At 43.2% G+C, this 27257-nt stretch overlaps 1 protein-coding gene across 4 annotated transcripts in view; it reads right to left on the minus strand.

Moving 5' to 3' along the window:
• ADAMTS9 (ADAM metallopeptidase with thrombospondin type 1 motif 9) overlaps nucleotides 1-27257 on the minus strand; it is a 127650-nt gene that overhangs the window by 72102 nt on the left and 28291 nt on the right. For 3 of the 4 annotated variants that reach the window (XR_004692026.2, XM_035106739.2, XM_035106736.2), the window contains exons 4-16: nucleotides 26878-27167; nucleotides 26180-26263; nucleotides 24027-24151; nucleotides 21912-21952; nucleotides 21667-21772; nucleotides 19448-19594; nucleotides 16993-17134; nucleotides 13906-14013; nucleotides 11256-11401; nucleotides 5489-5670; nucleotides 4569-4705; nucleotides 1641-1758; nucleotides 1250-1345 (exon numbers count right to left, since the gene is read on the minus strand). Coding sequence is in view for 3 of the 4 variants with exons in the window: in XM_035106739.2 (XP_034962630.2) it covers nucleotides 1250-1345; nucleotides 1641-1758; nucleotides 4569-4705; nucleotides 5489-5670; nucleotides 11256-11401; nucleotides 13906-14013; nucleotides 16993-17134; nucleotides 19448-19594; nucleotides 21667-21772; nucleotides 21912-21952; nucleotides 24027-24151; nucleotides 26180-26263; nucleotides 26878-27167 (1722 nt within the window). In the remaining variant the exon portion in view is untranslated. The remainder of the gene's footprint in view (nucleotides 1-1249; nucleotides 1346-1640; nucleotides 1759-4568; nucleotides 4706-5488; nucleotides 5671-11255; nucleotides 11402-13905; nucleotides 14014-16992; nucleotides 17135-19447; nucleotides 19595-21666; nucleotides 21773-21911; nucleotides 21953-24026; nucleotides 24152-26179; nucleotides 26264-26877; nucleotides 27168-27257) is intronic. The other variant, XM_035106737.2, reaches the window with a different exon arrangement.

The following is a 27257-nucleotide window of genomic DNA, read 5'->3' on the forward strand; positions in this document are numbered from 1 at the left end:
GAGCAAAGCACAAAAATGTCAAAAAGCTTAAAAGTCCAAAAGCTTTCTCTAAAAGGGATGGTTTCCTGAAAACAGCAGTCTGCTGCACAAATTCACACTAATGCGATTATGTAGTTAATTTCCTAAGTTAGTTTCCCCACCATTTCACCCATCACAGCTACTATATTAGCCCTAAAGGAGTAGTCAAGTTGCACAGAAAGGAAGGTGTTCTCCGAAAAGGTCAGCAAGAGATAAAAAGCTATCACACTGCAAAGGGACAAGGAAGGGGAACTTTCAAAGCACACAGAATCCAGCCACTGATTTTTTTTACACAGCGGTGGGCTCTTACGGTGCCAAATGACACTGAAACCCACAACAAATCCGAGTCTTTCCACTCGCGGGAGGGTGAAGTAGTGAGACAAAAAAGGTACACCTCTCAGTTGAAGGTGTGGTTGGATACTTCCTAAAGCATGAACGCCACCTTCAACACAAATAGGCCACCATAAGAGGAAATGAAAAGTTCTCAGGGGGTAAGAGGAAATAAAACACTAGCTTCAAGTAAGACACACTTAACCCCACTGGATCAGGTGGGAGTTGCTCCACCATCTTATTTGTGCAAGGAAGCCTTTGCAGATGTTTTTGACTACAACTCCCATCAGCCCCAGCCAGCACAAGGCTGGTGGGAGTTGTAGTACAAAGCATCTGGAGGGCACAAGGTTGGCAAAGGCTAGCCTAAGGTATATTAGTGGCTCCCCATTTGTGGAATGCTTTATTCGGCAAGGTACATCTTTAGGCGCCAGGCGAAAACATTCCTCTTCAACCAGGCCTTTGGCTGATTAATTTTCTACAGCCTTTTAAATGTGTTTGTGGGAGCAGGGGGCTACAGCCTGTTTTGTTGTTTTTGTTTTACCTATTATTTCTGTCTTTATCTTATATTTTTACCTTGTGAGCCGCCCTGAGATATTTTGATGAAAGGCAGTATATAAATCTTAATAATAGTAATAATAATAATGCATTTTATTAAATACTTCTGAAGGCAGCTCTGGGTGAGTTTTCTTCTTTTGCTCCATGCTAGATTTTGATTGAGATGGGGCTAATACACATTTTTGTTACAGAACCATCAGGACTCAACATCCGGCACAGAGGAACTTTGCATCTGATGTCCTTTGAGTTCTTTCCATACTGGAAGTCCTGCGTTAGCCCGATGGAAATATAAGCAGGACAAGAAAACAGCATGGTTTTGCCACTGCTAACAAGCGCCATGTCTTACCAAGGTAGTTATCATCTTCTGGTTTCCCTGAGTAACTATGCTGCCGCACATCGATATTTGTAGCACCAGCCGGTATGCGTATCACAGTGTTATAACCTGGGGAAATAAACTAGAAAGTCAAGCTTGTCATGCATTTGTATCCTCTGTTTTTCTTTTTTCTTTCTAAATCATCTTAGTAAAGAGAGGGGAAACCAATGTAAAAATGTGGAGTTACAGCAATTAAATTAGTTATTTGGTGTGATCACGAAGTAGCAAGAAACTCACATTTCCGGTAGCTAAAGGGAATTCCTGCTCATTATAAGTGTTAGGGGTTTGAGCGCATCATGGACGGTTAAGGAGCTTTCCATCCTGGCGCTCTGCCCGAGTAAAGTTTCCTGCGACCGATTCTTACCATAGTGCACCGTGTTGAATGTCCCTGCAATGGTTTTGCACGACGAATTGTCACCGCCACACACACCGCACTTATCTCTCCTTGCTTTCGAATTGAGCACATGATCGCATCCAGCTTGCTTTAGAGAAAGAAAAGTTCAGAACTAGATTGAACAAATACGGAAAACAGGATAGCGTTTAGCAGGGCTCCAAATTGAAAACATGCATCTGCCACCGAAGGCCTCCGACAGCCTCGCTCATTCTTTTCTTTCCCAACGTGTTCTGTTGAAGCTATAATTATAGCCATCTTCCAATTAGGACTTGAAAAACGAGTCTCTTCCAGGCCTGCCATGTGAAGAGCAAAACCACTCAGCGTGGCGGGGAGAGGAGGTGGGGGGGCAGATAAGAAGCTGGGGGGGCAGGATTACACTGTGGTTAAAAGTCACACAGACGTGGGCTAGGGTCATTATCAAAATGGCATTTATGTATTTCTTAAGTATTTGTAAACTGCTCTTTTCATAAAAGCATACTGAGGGGGAGCGCAGCATGAAAAGTTATAAGAAAACAAGCAAAAGCATCCATTAAGACATAATTAAAATATAAATAAAACAGTAAGTAGATACTGGCTGGTTAAAAGGGAAAATTCATATTATGAAGTCCTGCCTAAACCACACAGTGTAGTGAAAATGCCTAAAGGAAAGCAGGGGTGGTTCCTGTGGAACCACCATTGGCAGGGCCTGAACCTGCTACACCAGGGATCGGCAACGTTTTTTGAGGCCTGTCCGGTCCACTCCGCAGCAGACCTGTCGGTAGGCTGGAGCGTGCACACCCGTGCGTGCACTCAAGCTATTTCCGGGGCTCTTCCGGGATGGAGGAGCACCTGTGCACATGCGCTGTTTCTGGCACCCTTCCGACTCGGAAGTCTGTTCCCTGCGGCGAGAAAAAAAATGGTGCCGTGGGAAAAAAAGCATGGAATCCCCACGCTGATCCACAGAACAGCCATAGGCCGGTTCCAGAAAGCTCATGGGCTGAAACTGGCCCATGGGCCTTAGGTTGCCGACCTCTGTGCTACACTATAGTCTTGGTTCCCAGGGAAGGCCAGCTGAACCTGAGGGAAGTGTGGAAGCACCAGATGTAGGGCCATCAGAAGATCTCAGTGATTGAAGTAAAATAAAAAAATTCCTTCAGTAGCACCTTAAAGACCAACTAAGTTTTTATTTTGGTATGAGCTTTCGTGTGCATGCACACTTCTTCAGATCAACACGGCAGTACCAACACGGCTACCTACCTGTAATCAGTGATTGAAGTTGGGCATAAGGAGTCAGGCGGTTCTTAATGTAAAGTCCCCACCCCAGGCTTTGTATTTTAACAATCTCCCCCCCCCCCCCGGTTTTAAAATGTTTTAACTGTGTAGGAGGTGGGGCAGGCTGGGTAAGTGGTACACAGCACAGGTGGCTAGTGACTGTGCTGTGTGCCAAACCTGAGGAATTGTGGTTGTCCTGTCAGCCAGCCCTCGGGTCTGTGGCTGCTGTTGCTGAATGCCAGGTTGGCTCTGAGGTTGGCCATGATCTGATTGTGGATGGGGAGGCCGGTCTGGGCTGTATCACTGAGACCTGGATGGGTGAGCAGGGTGGAGTTGTTCTCACCCAGTTGTAAGGTAAAGGTAAAGGACCCCTGGACAGTTAAGTCCAGTCAAAGGCGACTATGGGGTTGCGGCACTCATCTTGCTTTCAGGCCGAGGGAGCCAGCGTTTGTCCACAGACAGCTTTCTGGGTCATGTGGCCAGCATAACTAAATCGCTTCCGGTGCAACGGAACACCGTGACAGAATCCAGACACATGGAAACGCCATTTACCTTCCCGCCACAGCTGTATCTATCGATCTACTTGCACTGGTGTGCTTTCGAACTGCTAGGTAGGCAGTAGCTGGGACAGAGCAATGGGACCTCACCCTGTCGTGGGGATTTGAACCGCCAACCTTCTGATCGGCAAGCCCAAGAGGCTCAGTGGTTTAGACTACCTGGGTACTTGGTGTAGCTTCAGGGCACACTTCAGGGTCGGGGACAGGGAGATGCTGTGGTGGAGGGAAACTCTAGTCAAATGGAATCAAAGACTGGTGAGGGTTCATAATCGAGACTACCTAGTGGCAGAGAAGAGAGCAAAGAAGGCAGGCGCCTGCAGGGAAACTGATTTTCTAGATCCATTTCAGTCAGGGGTTAGGTCCTGTTTAGGCACAGAAACTATAATCCTTTACTCCTTTGTATTAATGGTAGAGGAAGCAGCAAAATCTGTTATACGATTTAGATGCCGGAAGTTCTGTGGAGTTCATATCCCACAGATCCATTTTGGGAACAGACTGGCCTGTTTGTCCTCTTCAAAGTGGATTCTGTCTGGACTATATGAAGCCTCCAGGTCCTAGCACAAAGCCAACACACAGGCATGCACCAGGGCTCCGCAGCATTCATCCCTATCATGGCTATTATGTGGGGAATGAAACCTCACTCCTCATACACTTAAAACCTCTCATTATTTTGTGATTTGGGGCTTTGGCAAGACACACCAAATGCGGTTGTTAAGGCAGCTGGGTAATACAAAACAGAACCCTAAAGGGGATATATTACATTCTAAAGCAGATAACAAGGCTCTTGGGTTTAATTTAAGATAAAGAGTATGGAATAGAGCAGCCTTAATCCTGATTAGGGCCCCCAGGCCTTCCCATTTGGCCCACAAAGCCATTTAGGCCAAGTCATGCCCACATGCCCTATATCGGATGTCATATTTGCGGAGCACTACGCAGAAACTGGTCATTGTGAGCACAGGTGACTGACTGACTGGTGGTGCGCCCACCTGTGAAACCTGGAGGAAGGCACTCAGGATCCAACTCATGGGAGAGGAAAGAGCTGGTTCCTCGAAGAGAGTTAGCCAGTTAAACCAAAGGAGGCTGTATTTACCCGACAAAGTCCTTGTACACAGATGTCATTTGTGTCTGGGCCACAAGGAGTGCCATCAATAACTCTGTCCCTGAGCTGATAATATGCCGTGTTTCCTGCCACTCTGCAGAAGAGCTTGCACCTATCTTTCATTAAAACTGCCAAAAGAAAGAAAGGAGAGAGAGAGAGAGAGAGAGAGAGGAGAAAACAAAGTTAAATTAGTGCTGGTTGTTTACTTTGTATGGTGAGAGAACACTCTTATTCACTCTCCCACAACTCTGAGCTAAGAAGCAGGCCAAGAATCAGATGCCAGCACCTCCTTGACCAAATGAGACACTCATTTGCCCAGCTGGGTTGCTCTCAGCTCAGTTGCCATGGCGACAGCAGGTTGGTGGCGGTAATGGAGAGGCCTATGGCTGCAGGCAGGTGACTGATTCTACTAGGCCAGGTGGTAAAAGTGAACTGGGCAGCAGAGGCAGGGCTCCAGTGAAGAAGCGTGGTAGGAAATCATCTTGAGGCGGCTCCCCACAAATTCCTCCTTAGACTGTCATTTTGCAAGGATGAAATCACTGTATCCTGAAAATCTCTAGAGATCGTGCCTGCATTCATTCGACAGCCCCCCACTCCCAATATTGCAACTTGCTATTTAAAGAATGTAAGGGAGCTTTTGTCAGACCAAACTAGCCCCATGAATATCTTTTCTGTGGGGGCAGAGATGCCTCATGTTAAGGCTTTGCTCTTAAAAATGGTGACATGAATCAACCCTGGGGCTAAGAACAATACAGAGAATTAAGCTGTGAGGTGTGTGTTCCTGGCATCTAGTCCACAGACGAGGGACCCATTAAACTCGAGGGCTTCATTTCCTTCATGGGAACTTCCCAGCTCCTGGACTTGGGCTTCCCCACCCCGACCTAATTGCTAAATCGTTTTGATATACTTACTTCCACTGTATTTTGGAACCCAGCGCACATTAGGAGGTAGACCGTTAATGTTAAAATGCTTCCCATCGAAGACTGCACATTGCTCATCGCGGAAATCTTTCTTTTGCTTTGAACATGGTTCAGTGTTGCAGGATTTAAATTTCATTCGTCGTCCCACACAGTATTTTCCACCATTTTTGGGTCTTGAAAAAAAGAGATAAATAGACAGTTACAAATTATAACATTACGTAATTAAGAAAACCCAACCCTCTCACACAACCCATCCATTTTTTGAAGCCTTGACTAGTTGTTTGATCCTTTCGCTTCTTTCCAACTTTTAAAGCCCTATCACAATCTTGGTCGCATCAGACATACTGATAGCTGTGATGGTACTTTGTCCCATGTGGTTTAAGAGACAAAGAAGAAGTGTTGTGCCCACTCACTCCTTGCTTCCTTCTCTTGTGTGCGTTAACGCCATATTTCCCGCGTTTGTCAAACCAGAGTTTATTGTTACATCCAAACCAGGAAACTGTGTTTCAAGCTCTTTCTAAAATCCTGGCTTGCAAACAAAAATCAAACCAGGTTTGTAACGTAGGAAGAAATTTAGGGTAACAATCACATTATCATGATCTTTCTATCGCAGCGATCATTTCAGCTTGCCAGACAGAACAATACCCCCTCTCCTCCCCGCAAGTGCTGTTCTGGGGCTTCTCCCATTCTCCCCAGAGCACAACACTTTTTATCAGTCTAATAGGCCAGTGGTTCTTAAACCTCTCCCCATGGACTGCTTGAAAATCACTGATGGTCTTGGAGGACCACTTAGCAGCTTTTCTGCCTGTTGTAGCACTTACAATGCATTGTGCTAGGTACTGTATAATTTTAAATTGTATTTTTATTGCTTCTCTTATTTCTTATACATGGTGATTTAATGTATTGCAATTTGAATCCCATATGATTCAAATTATAACCCAATAAAATGAATGCAAGAAATGAAAGCAGCAAGAAAAATCCAATTAAAAATCAATATGAATATTTAATGCAATAGATGTGCCATCTCTCCCCTTTAGCCACAAATCCGCAGACATACTTGAACGAAGCTCACGGACTACTGGTGGTCTGTGGACCAGTTTAAGAACACCTGTAATGGTCCATTGGATTGACATCATTATGTCTGAACTGGTGTTGTAAGGTCAACATTTCTCAGCACAGGAGAAGATTAGCTATCTGAACTGACTTCAGGTCTCCAAAATATTTTTGCCACTCGTGGCAAACACAACCCACCAACCTTGTATGACATGCCTACAGGAGCTAATATTTCACTGCTTGCCTACACTGATATATATTACCAGGCAGGCCACAATATATGGCTGGTGGGCTTCATTTAGAGTGATGGGTCACACACTGTGCAGGCTGGCTCCCTTGTTTCTGAACAGAATTAGAGAGAGCTGCTTCGTTCCGATTATGAATCACTAACATGACCTTCCAGTATTGTTATAAGGATTGATGAGGTAAGAACTGTCAAGCACGTGGGTGTTCTCTTTGCAAAACAAGTTTGCACACTGCATTTCACATGTGACAGCACATACATACCATTCCCCAAGAGGAGATGATCTGTGCAGAATAAAATGTCACAAACGAAGCCGTGTTGAGACCAAGAGCAAAGGCACATCAGTCACTTAATATGAAAATCTGGGCTGAAAACAGTACACAGTCTGCTAGACCATCTTGGTTCTCAACAGATACTGCAGGATCCATTTAATTCAATAGCTAATTATGTGACAGGAAATATCCTCCCCCTTTACTGTGAAAAGCTAGTAAGTTAATCCAAAACGGTTTGAAAGAAAATTAGGCTGCACTATTATGCCCACTTTCCTAAGAGTAAACTATGATGAACTCAATGGGATTTACTTCTGAGCAGGCATGTTCAAAGGTCCGTATAGTTAAAGCTATGGTTTTCCCAGTACTGTAGTGATGTACGGAAGTGAGAGCTGGACCATAAAGAAGGCTGATCACCGAAGAATTGATGCTTTTGAATTATGGTGCTGGAGGAGACTCTTGAGAGTCCCATGGACTGCAAGATCGAACCTATCCATTCTTAAGGAAATCAGCCCTAAGTGCTCACTGGAAGGACAGATCCTGAAGCTAAGGCTCCAATACGGACACAACTGAGCAACTAAACAACAACAACAACAAGGCATGTCCAGTTTTTTTCCAAGCCATGACACCAAAAACAAGTTTTTATGAGGATGGAATTTTTATTATTTGAAGAGAACAAGCAACAATGTATGGATTCCAATCCACGCGAAACTGGGTTTGAAGGCTGCTCATAATAAGTTTTCAAGGCAATACCATTTTCCTCTGCAATTTTTGATGTCAGAGGCAACACACTGCACAGATGGTACTGTCTCAAACCACAGGAAGCTGGGCTTTGCTGCCAAGCTATCATTCATCAGCTTCACGGTACCATAATGAAACTTCCTTTCAATCTGGATGTTGGGGTTAAAACATACTTACAGCTCTGAAATTGATTTTTCTTTTCTTTTCCAAACTAGCCCTTTACCACCCTAACAAATTTTATGACAACTTTGAAGCAGCTAAGTCTTTGCACTACCTTTCTCAGCAGCAAGCAGAGACAGATCTAAGCCTGGCTTGATGTACTTTGAAGCGGAAGAAGAACCCACTGGCAGAAAGGGTATGTTCCCAATTAAGTACTGTCTCCAATATTGCCATGCCTTGTTCCCAATTGCCATTTGCGACATTTCCTTTTCTTATACAAGCAAATTCCATTCTGTTTTTTCAATAGATATACGAAATGAAATCTTTTTATGCATTCTGACAGTTGGAAAGACTCTTGGGTTATCAACCCAAACTTTCTGCTCTACAGCGGGAAAATATAGGCAGCTGTAGTCAGAAGGTTTCCTGGACTCATCTTAAGCTAAGGGACCTGGCATGAGGGCAACATGAAGGGAAAGGAGGTGACACAGAATTCTGATTGCTTGTGTCAGGGAAACAGCGGGGGGGGGTGGAAGTAAGTGTGCCCATGTACAGCCCTGGCACAACCTGTTTCTGCTCCCATTCCTGTGGCTGGAACACCAGTGCTAGCAGGCATTCCCATTTTGCACCTCTGGGGGGGGGGGGTTACTGGTGGAGCTCCCTCAGTCAGTAGAATGGTCTTTATGCCAATTCCTACGAATGTATAGCCCGGAGCAGGGTTCCCAAACTGGGGTCTCCAGCTGTTCTTGGACTACAACTCCCATCATCCTTAGCTAGCAGGACCAATAGTCGGGGATAATGGGGATTGTAGTCCAACAACAGCTGGAGACCCAAGTTTGGGAAACCCTAGCCTGGCGGCGTCTCCAAGGAAGTACAGGAATGTTCCCTTGATTTTTAAAAAATAATAATAATAATAAATATATAGCTAAAAACACGGAGAGCAAAAAATATTAAAAGGATGAAGGAATGCCATATAAGAAAGTCCAACACAACAGACATCTCAGCTGTTAAAGTGAGTTTATACTTCTGCCATATTTACTCCAATTTTACTTTTACTATTGAAATTATGGCCATTGTTTTAATTGCTGCTTTTTATTGTTTTGCTGTGACGCTATCCTACTTGCCGGCTTGTGAATCAGTTATGTCAAAGAGATGGGATACAAACATTTTTAAACATATACGACGTATATGATTGTTGACATAGATTTGCAAACAGTGGTTGAGGCCAGTCTTGCTTTGCTGAAAGCATGTTCCCCATGTGGCATCCAGTAAGTGCACCAATCCCATCCATCAGTGGCTTATCGTAAGCCTTTTTTCTACCTTGGGGACTCAGCAGAGAATCGCAGTGAGATGGGGCCTGCTCTGCTCATTCCTTTGATTGCTATAACAGCATAGTCTACTTGCAAAGCCACTTACATCTTCTTACAAAGAGCTGGTCCATGTATGTGTCAGAATGAATTCATTTTAAATAAAATAAAAAAGAACCACTGGCAGCAAAAGCTCAGGATAAGGCTGTGAGTGTCTTGGGCTTTACGAGCACCATCAAGTTTAATGGGGAGGCAGTACTAAGTCAGGAAAAAGAGGCTTCACTAGGCCTCCTCCTCCTATTCTTCTCCCAGCTCACACTTCATAGCATTGTCCTTCAACACGGCCAACTAGGGATGAGTGAAATCTGCCAATTTCTATTGTTTTTCCAATCTTAAGTTCAGTTCCCAATATTTCCTCACCAGTTTGCAACTCCTTTTTCTTTTAAAATAACAAGTCTTCATGAAAAATCATCTGCAGCTTAGGGAGAATTTCTCCTAATGTACACATTGTTGTATGTAATTATGCCAATATAACTTGTTTCCCCACTAATATATGCATATTTATGCACACTCATTATGCATTTGTTCATTTCTGTGCACTTAACTTGGCTAGACAACCGCCCTGCAAAATTCAGAGATGTGTGAACTTTTATAGATGGCTGTGGGTCGGTTAGCATGTTGATTCAGAAAGTGAGAATTTGCTAGGTTTGTCTTTATATATGTGAATGGAGTCCAATTTCTCCCTCATGCCTACTGCTACCCTGTTTCTCATATTTTAAGACATACCCATAAAATAAGCCATAGCAGGATTTTTAAGCATTCAAGGAATATAAGCCATACCCCGAAAATAAGACATAGTGATAGGCGCAGCAGCAATGCCGGCCACGGCAGGAGGAGGAGGAAAAAAATAAGACACCCATTGAAAATAAGCCATAGTGTGTTTTTTTGAAGAAAAAATAAATATAAGACGTGTCTTATAATATGAGAAACACGGTATACCACACCCCCAGGCTCTTTGCAAAATCTACTGACATATGAGAATGATAGCAGACGAAATCACTTACAAATATTCAAAAGTACTATTTGGCTCAAAATGAATATTAAAAACAAACAGCATTTTAAAAGAAATTTGCACTCTAGAGAATTCCTGAAGTGGCTTCTGATTACATACATTCAAACACACACACACACACACACACACACACACACACAAAACAGTAAATTTAAAAGGAGTAACACAAAAATGAAAACACAACAGCAAACTGAATTAAAAGACTTGAGAAAGTTCAAACAAGGTATTTGACCGATACCAAAATTCTATCAGACACCATGTGACCCTCTCTTGTGGAAGAACATTCAACAATTGATGCATTACTTCTTCTCATTCTGCTTATTTGAGATCAGCCCTGATTAAAAATCTTCATTGTCAATTGTATGACTTCCACAACTGGAAACTGACGGCTGAAATTTGCAATACAAAAATAAATTGTTTTAAAGAGAAGTGATCTAACTGGCCAGTTTCAGATTCATAAGCTGATCATAATGCAGCTACGGTATGAAGCAGACTGTGCATGTATCCAAATTCCGTGATGTAGCTTTCATTCAAAAAAATATGCCAAAAATGAATTATTTGAAAGAAAGAGATGTGCATAGAAATGGGTGTTTTAGTGGAGAATTTTGAAAAACATACAAAATGTATATTTCAGAGTAAGAATATATATAAAATGCAGAGAATTTAAATGCAAAGAGGATGGATTATACATACAACGGAGGGTTAAGAAATAGGTTGATCCATCCATCCTTAGATGAAATACTTCCTTGTGATATAAGAGCAAGACACCCTCACAGGTGATATCATATGGTTTACTACAACACTAGAGATATCAGCATTTTAGCAATATTTTTTTTTCATTTTGGGAGGAAGGCCAACAATGGCTATTACTCTTTCATTAATAAGCTTGACAGCTGGTTAGCACTCCTGTACTTACTCAGGCCTGTTGCATTCTCGAACAGCATTTTTTATGCCCCCGCCACATGTTCGTGAGCATGCGCCAAAGGGACTCCATGTGCCCCATGCTCCGTCTGTCATGGATATCTCTCGCTCTCTGGGAACACAGTGACCATATTTGCAGTGCTACACTCCAGGAAGGGCAATAGAAAAAGAAAGAGTTTCACAACATTGTTTCATTGCTATGATCTGGATCCAAGCATTCTAAAATGAACCCGAGACACTAATAATAATATATTTATTCCCCAGCTACTCTGGGCGGCTCTCAATAAAAGACTAAAAAGACATTAAAACATTAGTCATTAAAAACTTCCCTAAACAGGGCTGCCTTCAGATGTCTTCTAAACATCAGATAGTTGTTTATTTCTTTGACATCTGATGGGAGGGCGTTCCACAGGGCGGGTGCCACTACCGAAAAGGCCCTCTGCCTGGTTCCCTGTAACTTCACTTCTCGCAGTGAGGGAACTACCAGAAGGCCCTCGGCTCTGGACCTCAGTGTCCAGACTGAACGATGGGGATGGAGACGTTCCTTCAGGTATACTGGGCCGAGGCCGTTTAGGGCTTTAAAGGTCAGCACCAACATGCATTGGGAGCCTATGTAGGTCTTTCAAGACCGGTGTTATGTGGTCTCAGCAGCCGCTCCCAGTCACCAGTCTAGCTTTACACCTGAATGTGGTGTTGTCAAACTTAGCAGGAAAAGAAATTGTACCCATCAGAACACAATTATTAGAGATGAACCCAAGTTGCGCAGGGGGCATTTTCCTGTTTACTGTGGGGTAGGGAGCTGCATTTGCATTTTTGCTGCTGCTCATAGCTGCCAAGTTATCCCTTTTTTAAAGGGATTTTCCCTTATGCTGAATAGGCTTCCTCGCAAGAAAAGGGAAAACTTGGCAGCTATGCTGCTGCTCAAAATCTGGTTGTAGCACTATGATAAACTGGTATTTTCCATCCTACTAAAATGAAATTCTTCTACTCATTATTTTATTGAGGGGGTCGCTTAAACTATGGTTAGTGAAGATAAGCCAAGATAAAGACATAGTTTCAGGTGCTGTCTTGTTCAAAAAAAACATAGTTTAAACAAGCCACAGTTTTTCAACTTCAAGCATCACAAGGAACCAAAGTTTGCTTAAAAGTAAGAGTGGATGCTTTCAATGTCCTCTTCTGGTGCATGGAAGAGGAGAGGACAGAGGAGAGTTTTCAGTTATGGATTAAGAAGCTTCCACTCCTATCAAATTCTACTGCAGATATGAAGGAGGTTTGAATCTCTGAACAATGAAGATCAATCAATCTGCTGAGGACAGTGGAGTGACAACTCCCCAAGTCATTGAGTTCTGCTCATTTGCTGATCCAGGACAAGAAGCGCAAGCTGTTACAGCTTCTGAGGAAAGCAGCCTGGCTGATTTTCTGATTACAGGTTAGATGTCACAGTGTGTAGAAAGAAAAGATGCATCTGCAGATCAGGCATGTTTTAAAAACCTCTCAAATACTGAAGGCTGGGGGGAAAAAGATGATGTAAATAACCGAGGGGGGGGGAGTGGATTCATGTCTCTGCCCTGTCAAGCTGGATGCCCTAGGCACAATATGTTCCCCTTCTGAAAAGATCCTGCACCACTTATGTGCAACCACATCACTCCCAGTGAAGGGGAAGCTCGGAGAATTTAAGAACAGCAGCATCAATTCCTACGCTAACCTTCTGCAAGAGCACAGAGGTTCTGCAGCTGTCAAAATAAAGATACACATGGCATCAATATAGACAGCGCTATCCCCAAAGAGGAACATCTTGCAGAACAGCTGCCATGTGCAGTGAAAATATTGAATAGCAATCGCGCTCCACGCAGAGCAGACCGATTTGGCTTGAGAGCGCCCAGAACTCACACGACGCGGCATGTTTTACGCATGTTTGAGCCAGCAGTGAAAGGCGGAAGTCTCACTGGAGAAACTGGTGTAATCCAATGATGGCAACTGCAGGTGAGTGCTACAACTAGTTGTGTGAATCAGCTGAATCTGAAATAATGCCGATTTAAAAACAACAACCATGGCATGACCATGCTTGAAATATTGTGTACAGTTCTGGTTTCCTCCCCTTGAAAAGGATATTTAGAGTTGAGAAAGGTTCGGAAAACGGCAACCAAATATGGTCAAGGAGATGGAGCAACTCCCATTAGTTATGACATTTTGGGCTTTTTTTAGTTTAGATCGGGGTTTCCCAAACTTAGGTTTCCAGCTGCTTTTGGCCTACAATTCCTACCATCATCTATAATTATTATTTATTTATTTATTTAATTATTTATACCCCGCCCAGCTGGCTGGGTTTCCCCAGCCACTCTGGGCGGCTTCCAACAGAAAAATGAAATAAAATAATCTATTAAACATTAAAAGCCTCCCTAAACAGGGCTGCCTTCAGATGTCTTCTAAAAATCTGGTAGCTGTTTTTCTCTTTGACATCTGATGGGAGGGCGTTCCACAGGGCGGGTGCCACCACCGAGAAGGCCCTCTGCCTGGTTCCCTGCAACTTGAAAAGAGGATTAGGCAAATTCATGGAGGATAAGGCTAGCAATGTTCCATGCTTGGAGGCATTATGGCTTACCTGTTTGGAGTTAGCAAAAAAGAGTAAAGGAGCTGCAACAAACCTTGCCCTGGCCACATTCCGTCCCATCAGCCCATGGCGTGTGTTGAGTCCGACATCCTTTATGTGCTCCATCAGCATTGATGCACCAGAGTCTCCTGCACTGCTTCTGCTTAAGTGAGTTCAAATAGTCTCAGCATTACTGAACAGCCAACCCAACATAAATCATAGCCCAGAGACATAGTTTAGATTATCTCCCTGGTGTTATTACCATTGTGTGTAAACAACGAACGCAATAAAGCAGGGGGAGATGACTCGGGCTCTGGTTGCAAATGTAGAAGCTTTCTGCTCAAGTGCCTTAACCATGGATTTCAGCAGCCGGGTTAGTGGCCAACAGCTCAGTCCAAACCGAAGATCCACTGGGATGGGAGAGTTTGAATTCAGTGGATCTTGGGTTTCCTGGCTCAGCTGGGGTTTTGCTGTGTAAGACACTTACCCTGAGCCAAGGCTCAGCCAGGGGAACTTAAAGCATTAAAACTGCAAAAAGGGAGTATTCTGGGGACACGAGAGAGCAAGAATGGACTTACACCCCTTCAAAACCCCTTTCAACTTGGTTATGTGACATAAAACAAACCCGTGTTGCAATAAAAACCAATCACAACAATACAAACACAACACGTAGGCTAATAGTTAGTAGAGACTATATAATAGAATAATGTTATCATTCAAATTATGGGAATAAGCCAATCAAAATTTGTATGTACAATATAACAGAGGACCATCAAGCCGTGTGTTCAAAACAGATGTCTAAGGACAGTCTCACAATAGTCTTTCAAAAGTTCCAACAAAAGAGGTCTCAAAAGGACAGTGTCTCCGGAATGACACTACTGTTTCATAACAGTCTTCGTCAGCTGGAAATAAGATACAAGGCATACAAACGTTGGCTTATTCCTATAATTTGAATGATATCATTATTCTATTCTATATTCTCTACTAACTATTAGCCTATGTGTTGTGTTTGTATTGTTGTGATTGGTTATGTGACCTGGCAACCCAGCAGAAGTTTGCAAAAAGGGTGGTGTAAGACACGTTCCCCCAAATCCTTTCTGAACAGATTCTGGAATAGGTTAACTTAAGCCACTGTTCACAAAAACAACAACCCTTAAGCCAGTGCAATTTACACAAGATTATGGAAAGCTGGTTGGGAGGGGGAGGAAACACCCTGCCAAATAAGAGTAAACAAAAACACCTGGACAACCCAGGAATATTTCCGATTGTTCAGAAACGTGGTTGCATCATTGATATTAGCGTTTAAATCTCTGACCCTCCTCCCCAGCAAAGTTCTTCCTCTGTGGGCCTTTTCCGTGAGCCACTACAGATCTCATATGTAAAGTCAACTGTTACTATTTTAAAAGCTTTCCAGACCCTGTGCCAGTTAAGAAAAGCTTGAAAAAAGTGCAGCCCTGTTTAATAAAAGTCACGAAACAAGTAAACAAAATGCTCCCCAAATTATTAGTGTTTGAAGCATTGTGGGTTTTTTTTAAAAAAATCAGCAGTATCATTTGCAGTATGGAGCCTCTGAAGCGTAGAGAGAAAATCAGGTTGGCAATCACAGTTTACAATGAAACTGTCTTACATTCCAACTATTACTATTAAAATATGCGGATAAGCCATTTCCCCTCTGTGATTCCTAATTTGGAACAGTTATATAAAAATTTAAGTTCTTCCTGTAGCAGCATGCAGAACCTGCTCTAGGTGAGAATTTAGTGATATAAACAGGGATTTCTGCGACATGAGTCCTTCCAAATCCTATCAGATTTCCTCTCCCTTCACCCAGCAAATTTAAAATTGGGCACAAGCTTTACCAAATATTGTGCTTGTAGACTGAAGTTACCTAATATTGCCTGTAAGCTTAAATGTTGCTGCTCAAGCAGGCCCCATTCACACACCTACCCAGGGGCAACTCTCACATGGCTGTGCAATGAACATGAACAACCCAAATACATGGACTGGGCAGACTGCATGGATTTCCCCCATCTGATCAGTACTCTGTAAGGAAGTAGAGTGCTGACTGGGTAAGAAAGGTCCACAAGATTGACCTGACCCATTCATTGTGTATTCAAACACATACAATATTTGCTATTGGTTTTCTTGCTGCAATTTTATGATTTTAATGTTAGTATATTAGAATTCAAAATGTGATATCCTTCCAATGTCCCTGTCCCTGGAGCCATTTTGTGAAGGGTAGTCTGTAAGTATTAATACATATATATATATATATATATATATATATATATATATATATATATATATATGTAAACTGGGAATGTCTGTTGCTTTCCACCTTTCACCAAAACCGCTTGAGCAATAGTGATGAAATTTGAACACAACGTCACATGCCACTATGGGAGTGTTCCTAGCTACGTGGGGTATACAAATGTCACACCTGCGCAAGGTAAAACCCTGTTTTTAAGACCTAAAAAGTCAACCAGGAGACCCTGTCAAGCATGCTGGGAAAAGAACCAGGTTACAAAACATCGCCTTCTAGTGGCGGCTACACTGGTACTGCAGCTAGAAAACCTTCCCTCTCCACAGCACCTTGGCTCGCCTTTACAGACTAGGCCGAATGGAAGTGGGGACTCACCTGGGTGGGGGTTGGGGGGAGGAAGGGGCGGGATATGTCATGGATCGGGACAGGATGGGGGAATCACAGGGATGAAACGGGGGTGGGATAGTTCATGGGTCAGGACACTATGGGGCAACTCACAGGGATGACCCGGGGTGGGGGGGAGGGGCCGGGATGTCATGGATCGGGACAGGGTGGGGGGAATCACAGGGATGAGCCACAGCAACGCGTGGCTGGGCCAGCTACTTACTACTAATAATAATAATACCACAGCCATGTGAGAGGACATGGGAAATTGGTGTGTGTGTGTGTGTGTGTGTGTGTGTGTGTGTGTGTGTGTAAGACTCACATTGTAAAGCTTCGAATCCAAAATGACTGAAAGGCTGCAATCTTTTTCTACAAGAAGGATTTGTCTCATTTAGGAATATCACATACAAAACACTTGCATGCATCTTATTTGAAATGTGCCTATCAGTATTTCATACCCAAAGCAAGTTTTTTTTTATAAAAAAAAAGTGTTCTTACCATGTAGGGGCAAACCTTAGCTCCAGGCCCAAAAATTAACTCACACTGCTTATTGACATCATATATGTATCCTGGAAGTTGTTGAGGCAATGCGTATTTTCTCGGTGAAGGTTCATCAAGCAAACACTCCCCATAACCAGTGCTAGAATGAAAAGTGTGACATTTATCTCCACGGTTGCACTTGAGAAGTCAGTTAAGATCATTCTAAGAAATCTCTCAATGGTTAGTGAATAAAGTATTATTAGCACAGAATAGTAACATACAGCATAAGGCCACCTAATCTTACCAACCCTCAAAAACCCATTTATAAAGAGAGTACTACTAAAGGACCACAGTTGTGCCATAAAGTTGTTTCACTGCATGATAACCACTTGCTCACAAAGACTAACAAAAAATTAATTTTCATATAATATTTCTGTAACATAGCAGTAGAGAGGGGTTTAAGAGCTGCACAAGGCTGTCTTCTAAAGGCTGGAACAAAAAGTTAAGTGAGAGTGAAAGGTAAAAATAGCATCCTACTCTTCTCAGTTCCCTCCCAGCTGCCCAACATATCCTATGAGGCCAACCCTCCCATCTAGCACTGCATCATTCCACAATTAAAACAGAGAACCTAAAGGCAGTGTAAGCTGCCTCAAATCACCTGTCACCCTCTTATGCTGATGAGAAACTCTGCTTGAGAAAGATACTTTGATTTCTTTATTATATAAATTAATGTACAGTTGCAGAGTTTGCCTTTTAGGGTTGGAGAATATTGCTTTTAGACTGGCAGAAAGCTAACAGCTGGCCACTGTTCTCAAATGCATCTTAGTAATGTGCACAGTAGGGCTTGGAAAACCTGGGGGAGGGGGGAGAAAAAGCTGCATATACCCCATACATTTAAAGCTCATTTTCCTCCATGCAAAGAAATTGTGGGAACTGTAGTGTGTTAAGGGAATTGTAGCTCCGTGAGGGGGTAAACTAGTCCCCAGGATTCTTGGGTGAGATATGTGTGTGTGCTTTAAAAGTATGTTGCGTGCGCAGCCTCATGACATAATTTTGGCCTGTTCCCCACCGGCCAAATTTTCACATATGGAATCATCTTGGAAAAGCACCCTCATGTGGCACTCCTGGAAGAGTGCTATACACATTCAAAGAAAGAGGATCAGATGATAACCCAGGAATAGAACCCAGTAGCTTATTTTCCTTTGGTGAGTTGCTGGATACAACACTCATGTGGGTTTTGTACTTCTGCCATCACTCATGGTGATTGTTTTTTATCACCCACTTCTACAATTAAGATTGTTTTGCATCACTGAACGTCTTTATCACTCCTTATAACCGCAAACTCAAACATTGACAGGATTATAGCCAAAATAAGGACACTGGGGGGGTACAAGAGGGAGGTATCTGCATGCTAAGGGAACCCCAGAGGCTGTAGAAGTGCAAGAAAGCTGTAAGATAGCCTTAAGGTGAAAAACACAAATAAGAACTGGGAAAGGGCCAATTAAGGACTGAGCGTGCTCAATAGTTGTGGAATGTTGAGTATCAGATGGAAAAGAAAAACAGAAAGGGAGACAGGGATTGAATGACCTGATGGAGGAGAGCATGAACCTTGAACAGGAACACTTCCTTTAGGATTTGAGGATACACTACAAGGTTTTTTGCTTGCAATCACCAGATTTTTCTTTTGTGGTTGGTACGCTTTGCTTGCACCTTTAACACCCTTCCTTTCTTTTGTTCTGCTCATCATGGAGAGTAGCACTGATATCAATTGCTGCTGGCCATGATGTCAGATGCAGTCTACCTCTGTATACCATTTGCTACGGTAGTAATCACAAGAGGGGAGAGCTCTTGGGCCGTGTTTGCAGGCTTCTCGCAGGCATCTTTCAGGCTATGGTGAGAACAGGATGCTAGATTAGTTGGGCCTTTGGCCTGATCCAGCACAGCCCTCCTCTTGTTTTCTTATTACAGTGGTGCCTCGCTTAACAAATGCCCTTAACAAATTTCCGCTTAACGAAAGGATTTTTCGAGCGGAGCTTGCCTCGCTAGACGAATGCGTTTTACGAAAAATTCGTCTAGCGAATCGCGGTTTCCCATAGGAATGCATTGAAATTTAATTAATGTGCTCCTATGGGCAAAAAAAATCAAAAAAATCAATGCATTCCTATGGGATTCACTAGACGAATTTTTTCGCTATAAGAAAAGACCCGTGGGACGAATTAATTTCGTCTAGCGAGGCACCACTGTATTTTTGCCAAGGAAAAGTTGCGAGAATGAGGTATGAATGGACCAAGCGCCAGGACCTTTTGATTCACAAACACGTAATACGAGCAAACGAATCCACAGTGTGCATGTAATGTATATTTGCGTTCCAAACCTCCCCCCTGGTGCTCCGCCCCCTCTGCTAAGCATGCATTCATAGCCGGGCAATTTCACATCAACTCAGGAATCTATGAAGTAGTCATTAAGGCTTTACTCTAGAAATTCTGTGATATATTTCCGGCTACATTTTGACCACATCCAAGGGTTGGTGTTGTAGTTCAGGGTGGGCGCCATCACGTGCTGCTGGTTTTTCCCTCCGTCTTCTTTGCACTTATTGTTGTCGTCGTGAGGCATGTTAAATCTACAAGAGACAGCATACGGTGGCCAATGTGCTTAGCATGAATTTTAAAAAGGCAAAGTTAAAACACTAGCAAACATAAGGGATTTCAGTGGAAGGGAGCCAAGCACCTCGTCAATTCCCCTACTTTGAATCACAGAATGTTAGAATTGAAAGGGGTCATCTAGTAAAAGCACTTCATTCAGAGCACTCTGGGTAGGAATTCCGGAGCAAAGGCTTACAGAATTCCTACATACACAGGGGTTTGTCCTAGGGCTGTATTCAGAGATCACGGCCCATGTGATCCTGCCTCATCTCCAAAGCAACAATTTCCAGTTCTCCATTGGCAAGCAAGCAATAGCATTTCAGATGTTTTGGAGTTTCTGCTTTGGAAATCAAAGGGTGACTATATGCCTAACTGAGTGTGTAGGCACCCCATAGGTTTTTAAGTAGTAAAGCAAGCTATGCAAATGAATTTTTAATACCTGTAACTTTTAATATAGAATTCTTGATGAAGCACTGTCAGGACATGTAACTAATGATCTAGGGCGGTAGAGAAGGGAAGACATTTTGCATGCTTCACCAAAACAACCACAAGGGGAAACTGTTGTTTATTGTATTACCCAATCAGAAATCCCGAAAAGCAAAAATTGCCCCACCTTGTGGCAGGACAGTGTCACCAACTTTCCATGTGGCAACATGCTCTGCTAATAAGCCTAGCAGCATCCATAGTGTAGTAAATGATAGTCTACAGCAGGCACCCCCAAACTGCGGCCCTCCAGATTTTTGGCCTACAACTCCCATGATCCCTAGCTACAAGGACCAGTGGCCGGGGAAGATGGGAATTGTAGTCCAGAACATCTGGAGGGCTGAAGTTTGGGGATGCCTGGTCTACAGTCACCCAACACCAAAAATTTCAGTATTCATTTTTTCACTTTTCAAAATATTTCCCACTACAGTATTTAATGCTCACACCACAATTTCAAAAATTGAGAAAACATTGCCTCAAACCCTAGGTCGCTCCTTCATCATTCACATAAAGGAGCAGTGGATTCATTTCTGCCATCTGGCAGGTTGAGTGGAGAGTTTGTTTTGACCCTGGTGGCTGAGGGGGAGGGAGTATCAGAAGGGAAATGAACTCATATTTATTTATATAAATATTAGTAACTGAACAGTGGAACCTCGGTTTATGAACACCTTGGTTTACGAATTTTCCGTTTACGAATGCCGCGGACCCGTCTGGAACGGATTAATCCACTTTCCATTACTTTCAATGGGAAAGTTCACTTCAGTTTATGAACGCTTCAGTTTATGAACAGACTTCCGGAACCAATTGTGTTCATAAACCGAGGTACCACTGTATTAATCTAACACAGCATCACCAGACTTCGGCCCTCCAGATGTTTTGGACTACAATTCCTATCTTCCCCCGACCACTGGTCCTGTTAGCTAGGGATCATGGGAGTTGTAGGCCAAAACATCTGGAGGGCCGCAGTTTGAGGATGCCTGATCTAACATTATTACATGTAACTGTTTATTTTTGTAATATTCTGTTTAAGTTTTCTGGTTTTGCTTCAGTTTTCTGTATAGCACTTACAGATGTTTTTAATAAGTTAAGTGGTATAGAAATGAAATAATCTAATCTAATCAACTCTCCCGTCTATTTACAGTCCCCAGTGCCATATCACGCACCATTATCAAGGGTCCCCCAGCTCCCTTAATCAGATTTTTAGAGAGGTCAGGGGGATGCAGAGGGGAGTGGAAGGCCCTGTTCTATAACTCTTCAGTTTACAAGGGGAAAGGTTGGATCCAAGTCAATATTGGCATGTACAGTTGTACCTTGGACGTTGAAAGGAATCCATTCCAGAAGTCAGTTTGACTTACAAAACATTCGAAAACCAAATCACAGCTTCTAATTGGCTGCAGGAGGCTCCTGCAGCCAATCAGAAGCCACAGAAGCCCCATCGGCCATTTGGGTTCCAAAAGAACGTTCGTAAACCAGAACAATCACTTGCATCCCCATGTAAGCTATATAGTTTACATATCTCTCTCAATGCTGTTATTTTTAAATATATCTAGGTTTTTATAGAACATACACATGGCCAAGTTCATGTGCAATCGTAAAAGCAGTACTTAGTCCACTGTCTTCACTAATTGAGCAGCTTCGGTATGGATCACAGACTGTACCCAATTCAGCCAGACCTGGAAAATCAAAAGCAGAACAAAAGAGAGAGAGAGAGAGAGGAGTTTGCTCTCTAAATAAAGGCGCACACAACATTCTGTCAAAAACATGTTAACATTGACACCTTAAAGAGTAAAAGAAAAAGGAGATTAGGCTTACCTAAAGTATCACATTTGTCGTGAGCTCTACAAATATCCTGTCTGAAAGCAAAACAGACTCGATGCTTTTAATTTCCATGCAAGTTAGCATTCAGAACACACAATAATAAACATAACACCATTTAATTATATGGCTTTGGGTTTCTTGCTTGGCATTAATTTCAATATGTAGCCTGCCCAATTCCAAATGTTCAAGACGGGGATAATAGTAGATTAAAAAAGCAGGAATAAAAATCCAATTTGATTTTTCAAAGGACTATCATTAAGGCTTGATAATCTCACATTAAAATATTTTGCAGCATTATAAATAAGAGGCATGAGCGCTCACTTTAATGAAAATTTCAGTGCAAAACTCCAAGGCCCTGCATTGGTATTTGACTGAGTGCTGTGCATTGCTCATAACCAGTAGCTATTTTAAACTAATAGCAGAAATGAAGAAGAAACCAAATGGGTCTTTCTATTCACTTTTTTTTTTAATGCGCTCTGGAGCAAAATTCAAACTGTGCAATGTTCTGAAGGTAGTCGGCAATGCTCCCCATCCACTTGGCATCTAGCCAGATTTGAAGTCATGGAGGCAGCTGCTAGTATCCTCTAATCCAGAGGTGGCTCATAATATTGAGTAAGAGGAGTCTTCCCCAACCTGGTGCCCTCCAGACGTTTAGCAATATAATTCCCATCACTGCCCTCTGTCAGCATAGCCAATGATGCAAGTTGTAGGCCAAAACCTCTAGATGGCATTGGTTGGAGCAGGCAGGACTAGAAATAAATTCCTTCTAAAAACAGCTGATGTTTTTACTATCTTATGTCACTGGTACAGGCCAGTGTTTCCCAAACTTGGGTCTCCAGATGGTTTTTTGGACTATAACTCCCATCATCCCTAGCTAGCAAGACCAGTGGTCAGGGATGATGGGAATTGTAGTCCGAAAACAGCTAGAGACCCACATTTGGGAAACACTGGATAGGCTGTGGTACTTTATTAGAACATTTTTACAAAGGCAAACACTTACTGCAATTTCCCCCACTTTGAATCTACAATCAAGGCTCAATTAGGTCTCCACTTGAGATACATGACCACTTGGGCATGTAGATTTTATTTCTTTTTTCATTTCTAGTCCAGCTGCTTGTCCCCACCTACCCCACCCCCCAGCTGACGAACTGTGTTTTAGAACCCTAAACATCTAAAACATAGTATGCAACAGGGAGGCTGTGAGAGCAACAATGAAAAGAAGATGTCTACGTGTTAGATCACGGCCTCCATCCACAGCTGTAGTGCAAATGCTTTTGCATTCATAAAGCCACTTCCGCCCCCAGCTTGAAATCCCTCCCGCAAGACCTCTCCTTTTCTGAAAAGGAGAAAGCATCGCCTTTATTGCTAACTGGTGTGGCTTAATAAGAAACTCCCCATACATTGCAAACTTTGCACCAAAACCCCAGAAAGCCTCAGTTTGGGTTCAGCCAACGACCATATGGCTGAGTAATAGGATTGTATACTCTCATGCCAAAAAAAAGAAGAAGATAGAAAGTATGTTGATCCCCTGGTAGGGATGGGCTAATTTCAGTTCCTCTCAGTTTCTCGCCTTTTGTCCAGTTTTCCACATTTCCACCAGTTTTTAAATATATATATATTTTTAAAGCCCTCATGAAAATTCAACGAAATTCTAGCGCAAATTTGTAATATCTGCATGCGACTCCCCCTAATGTAGCACACATTTGTATTTTGATTTCACTAATATATACTGATACTCCTCACAATATAAGCGTTTTTATGCACCCACTACCACTCACATATTCAGTATGTTATTTGGCTGGAGAACTGCGCTGCACATTTTGAACGAAGGCCGTGCTTTGTTTGCATTATCGTTTCCAAAAGGGGGGAATTCAGTAGATCCGCCTTTAATCGCAAATTGAAATGAATTCCCGATGCCCCTACCCATAGCTCCTGTTCTCATCACTGCCAAAAATCAGAGAGCAATAAAATACCTTTCCCCATCATTCCTCAACATTTCAATTATCCTTGACTATAACATGCATTGTCGTTCAGTTGTGATCTGTAACATTGCATTCTAGTGGCAATTACAGTGAGGCCAGAAAATAAATAAATCTGCCCGTGACATACCTTGTCACCAATACTGCTGTGTCATGCTTTTCTGGATGATCTTCGTTAGGGTGGTTCTGGGTCTGCTGCCACTGACAGAAGTTTTTTAGTGTCGTCTGAGCGTTGTAAGATATGGAAGGGCCATCCTAGGTATAAAGCAAACATGTCGAAGGATTAGGACTCCCTATCCTCCCCAGTTCCCATCCCTCCACCTGTGGTGCCTTTTATTTATTGACCATTTTATTTTACATTTATGGGCCACCTTTCTACCTGATAACATATCTCAGAGATGGACGACCGCAGGAAAGAACACTGACTGTAGTCATCAGAAAAACAGCAAACCATCTCTCTCTGCTCAGAAGCATTCCGCACCGGCATCCTACTTGTGGCTTACTTTCGAATTCCTAATGACTTTCAATAAGGTAGCAGTGTTGTTGTTGTTTTCCACCCTCCCCTCCTCCAAAAACACATTAATACTATTGTGAGACTGATGGGTGCTGTAAAATTAAAATAAAAAGCCCTCTTCTCCCCATGATAGGCCCACCCACTCAGTAATACAGCAAACAAAAAACACGGCAAGTACAGTGAGAAAGGGAGGGTGGAGTTCCTTCTTAAATCCTCAGCAGGAATACGAAGCTCTGTCTTGGTTGTATGGAACCCTACTTTGCTACAAAATGGGAAAACATTGCAACAACTTGTTTAGTAGAGAAGCATTCGTTTGCACAGATTGGGGGTACTTCCAGGTGGGTGATTAAATGAGGAAATGGTACCCTTCGTGCATACATGTTTTTTCGCAGCGTCTATCCTTGACATCAGGGATGCGGGTGGTGCTGTGGTCTAAACCACTGAGCCTAGGGCTTGCCGATCAGAAGGTCGGCAGTTTGAATCCCCGCAACGGGGTGAGCTCCCGTTGCTCGGTCCCAGCTCCTAGCAGTTCGAAAGCACGCCAAAGTGCAAGTAGATAAATAGGTACCACTCCAACGGGGAGGTAAACGGTGTTTCCGTGCGCTGCTATGGTTCGCCAGAAGCGGCTTAGTCATGCTGGCCACATGACCCGGAAGCTGTACGCCGGCTCCCTTGCCCAGTAAAGCGAAATGAGCGCTGCAATCCCAGAGTCGTTCGCGACTAGACCTAATGGTCAGGGGTCCCTTTACCTTTCACACACACACACACACACACACACACACACACACACACACACACTTGTTATCCCTATTTTAACTGGCCCCTGAGAACAAGATGGATCAGGGGCATTTGGCCTGATCTACAGAGGCAGAGGAGCTGTGTTGGGGAGGGAGCTCCCTGGCTCCAAGCTCATGAGGAGTGTTGAGGATCTTCCATGTGGTGCTGCTGTTTGGAGAGCACCTTTCAGCATAGCAAGATGCAGATGGTTCTTTGTCACTCTCCTGGAGACAGCAAGGAGATGTTTGGATTCAGTTGGACGCCATTTTGAATCAAGATGGCTGAACTGAACCTTTCAAAACCTCACACTGATCTTAACCAAATTGCGCACGATGGCTCCTGTGATCAAGGAGCAGGTTTCCATCTACGTTTGGATACAACTAGACACAATTTTGAAAATCGAGATGGCAGAGTCAATCTTTCAAAACCACACTCATTTCAACCACCGATTTCAAAACTGCCCTTAATTTTTGGCTTCTCAGGATTCTGAGCTACATTGCACACAAAGCTGCTGCTAATAGATAAGTGGGAATGTTTCTGCCATTGCAAATGGGGGGGGGGGCAAGGCCCCCTGATTCTGACCGGGATTGCAGCAGCGGCAAAGATTTAACCCCTTCCCGCACCCAAGGATATGGATAAATCTCCTAGAATTATCCCAATCACACAAATTTGAATTACATCGTTAGGGAAGGGCGATTGCTCAGCGGTAGAACATCTAGTAGAGACTCCTGTCTGGAACTCTAGAAAGCCACTGCTGCTCTATGTACACAAATCTGTGGGGCTCTGAAGCTGAGACCAGCTTGCCCCATACTGCCTGTCCCATATACCCAACTTTCAGCAATACAAATCTCAGTGAGCTTTTGGGAAGGGCATGTCATGTCCCCCCCCCCAGTTTTAAAGCATTTAAATGATCGAGAGTAAGACGTTCCTAGAAATATGTCCAGGCGAGAAAGAGAGTGAGAGACAAGAAGAACGGGGGAAGGAGTAATTACCTGCTCATTTTGTATGACCTCTAATCTCACGATAACAATATTAATTAAATTTCCAATACTTGGGTCTTTATATATAGAAGCTACCTGCATAAAAAAGGATAAATTTTGAAAAGTTAACGTTAACACTATACAAGCAAGCAAATAATTGACTCTTTTTTAAAACAAACAAACACCTGCTGTGCAAAAAGTTACGGCTGCTGGCCTACAGCTGATTAAATCCTGACCTTGGGAAGTACGTTCTGTTAGCGACAGATTCTGAGAGCAAGGAAGGGGTGGGAGACATCAGACCTAAAGGCCAAATGCAGCCTTGCAGGTCTCCTTATCTGGCCCTTATTCCTGGGCCCTGCTGAGCACCACACCTTCCTCAATATCTTCTGCCTGGCTAGGATGTGCCCTTGAACCCTCATAACTCCTCTTGTTGCCTGGATGGAGGATGGAGAGGTGTATGTTTGCAGAGAAACCTCTGGCCTGTTGTACAAAGCCCAGAGTCACATCTTTGGACTCCAGGTTGGAGGTTCCTCATCTCTGCCACAACACAGCAACAAAACACTTGGGTTCAGTGTGTACAAGTGCAATGGGGGGGGGGAACAAGCTGCCCTCTGAAATGCCCAGGAGTACTCCAAGTCTCCATCTGGCAAGCATTAAATTGCACAGATCTGGCATACTTATAATCCCCACAGGGGGATTTTAATACTTACTATGGACATTAAGGTCAAAATGTAGTGCTGTAGATTTGCTCCATGGTAAGCAACCATCCGACTGTCTGCCACCACCATGACCTCCACGTATCGAGGGTAGGAGAGGAATCGCTTGGTTCTTCGGCGCGTGCTTTTCCTCCTCACGCTGCTAGTCTTGTTTTTACTGGATGCAGGAGACTGTGCTGAGGTTAGGCCACGTTTCAACGCCTCCACGTCGGACAATATGCTCGCCGTGGCCCACTGTCCTGTCCTGCTCCGCCTCTTAAACTTTCTGTAGCTTTTTTCATGCCCTGCAGTTTTAAAGAAGGCAGGAAGACAAGAGACATTCTTGAAAATATGCCTGAATGAGACCAAGTTATTTATTTATTTATTTTATTTAT

The sequence above is a fragment of the Zootoca vivipara genome, chromosome 2 (genome assembly GCF_963506605.1).
Source record: "Zootoca vivipara chromosome 2, rZooViv1.1, whole genome shotgun sequence".
NCBI lineage: Eukaryota > Metazoa > Chordata > Lepidosauria > Squamata > Lacertidae > Zootoca > Zootoca vivipara.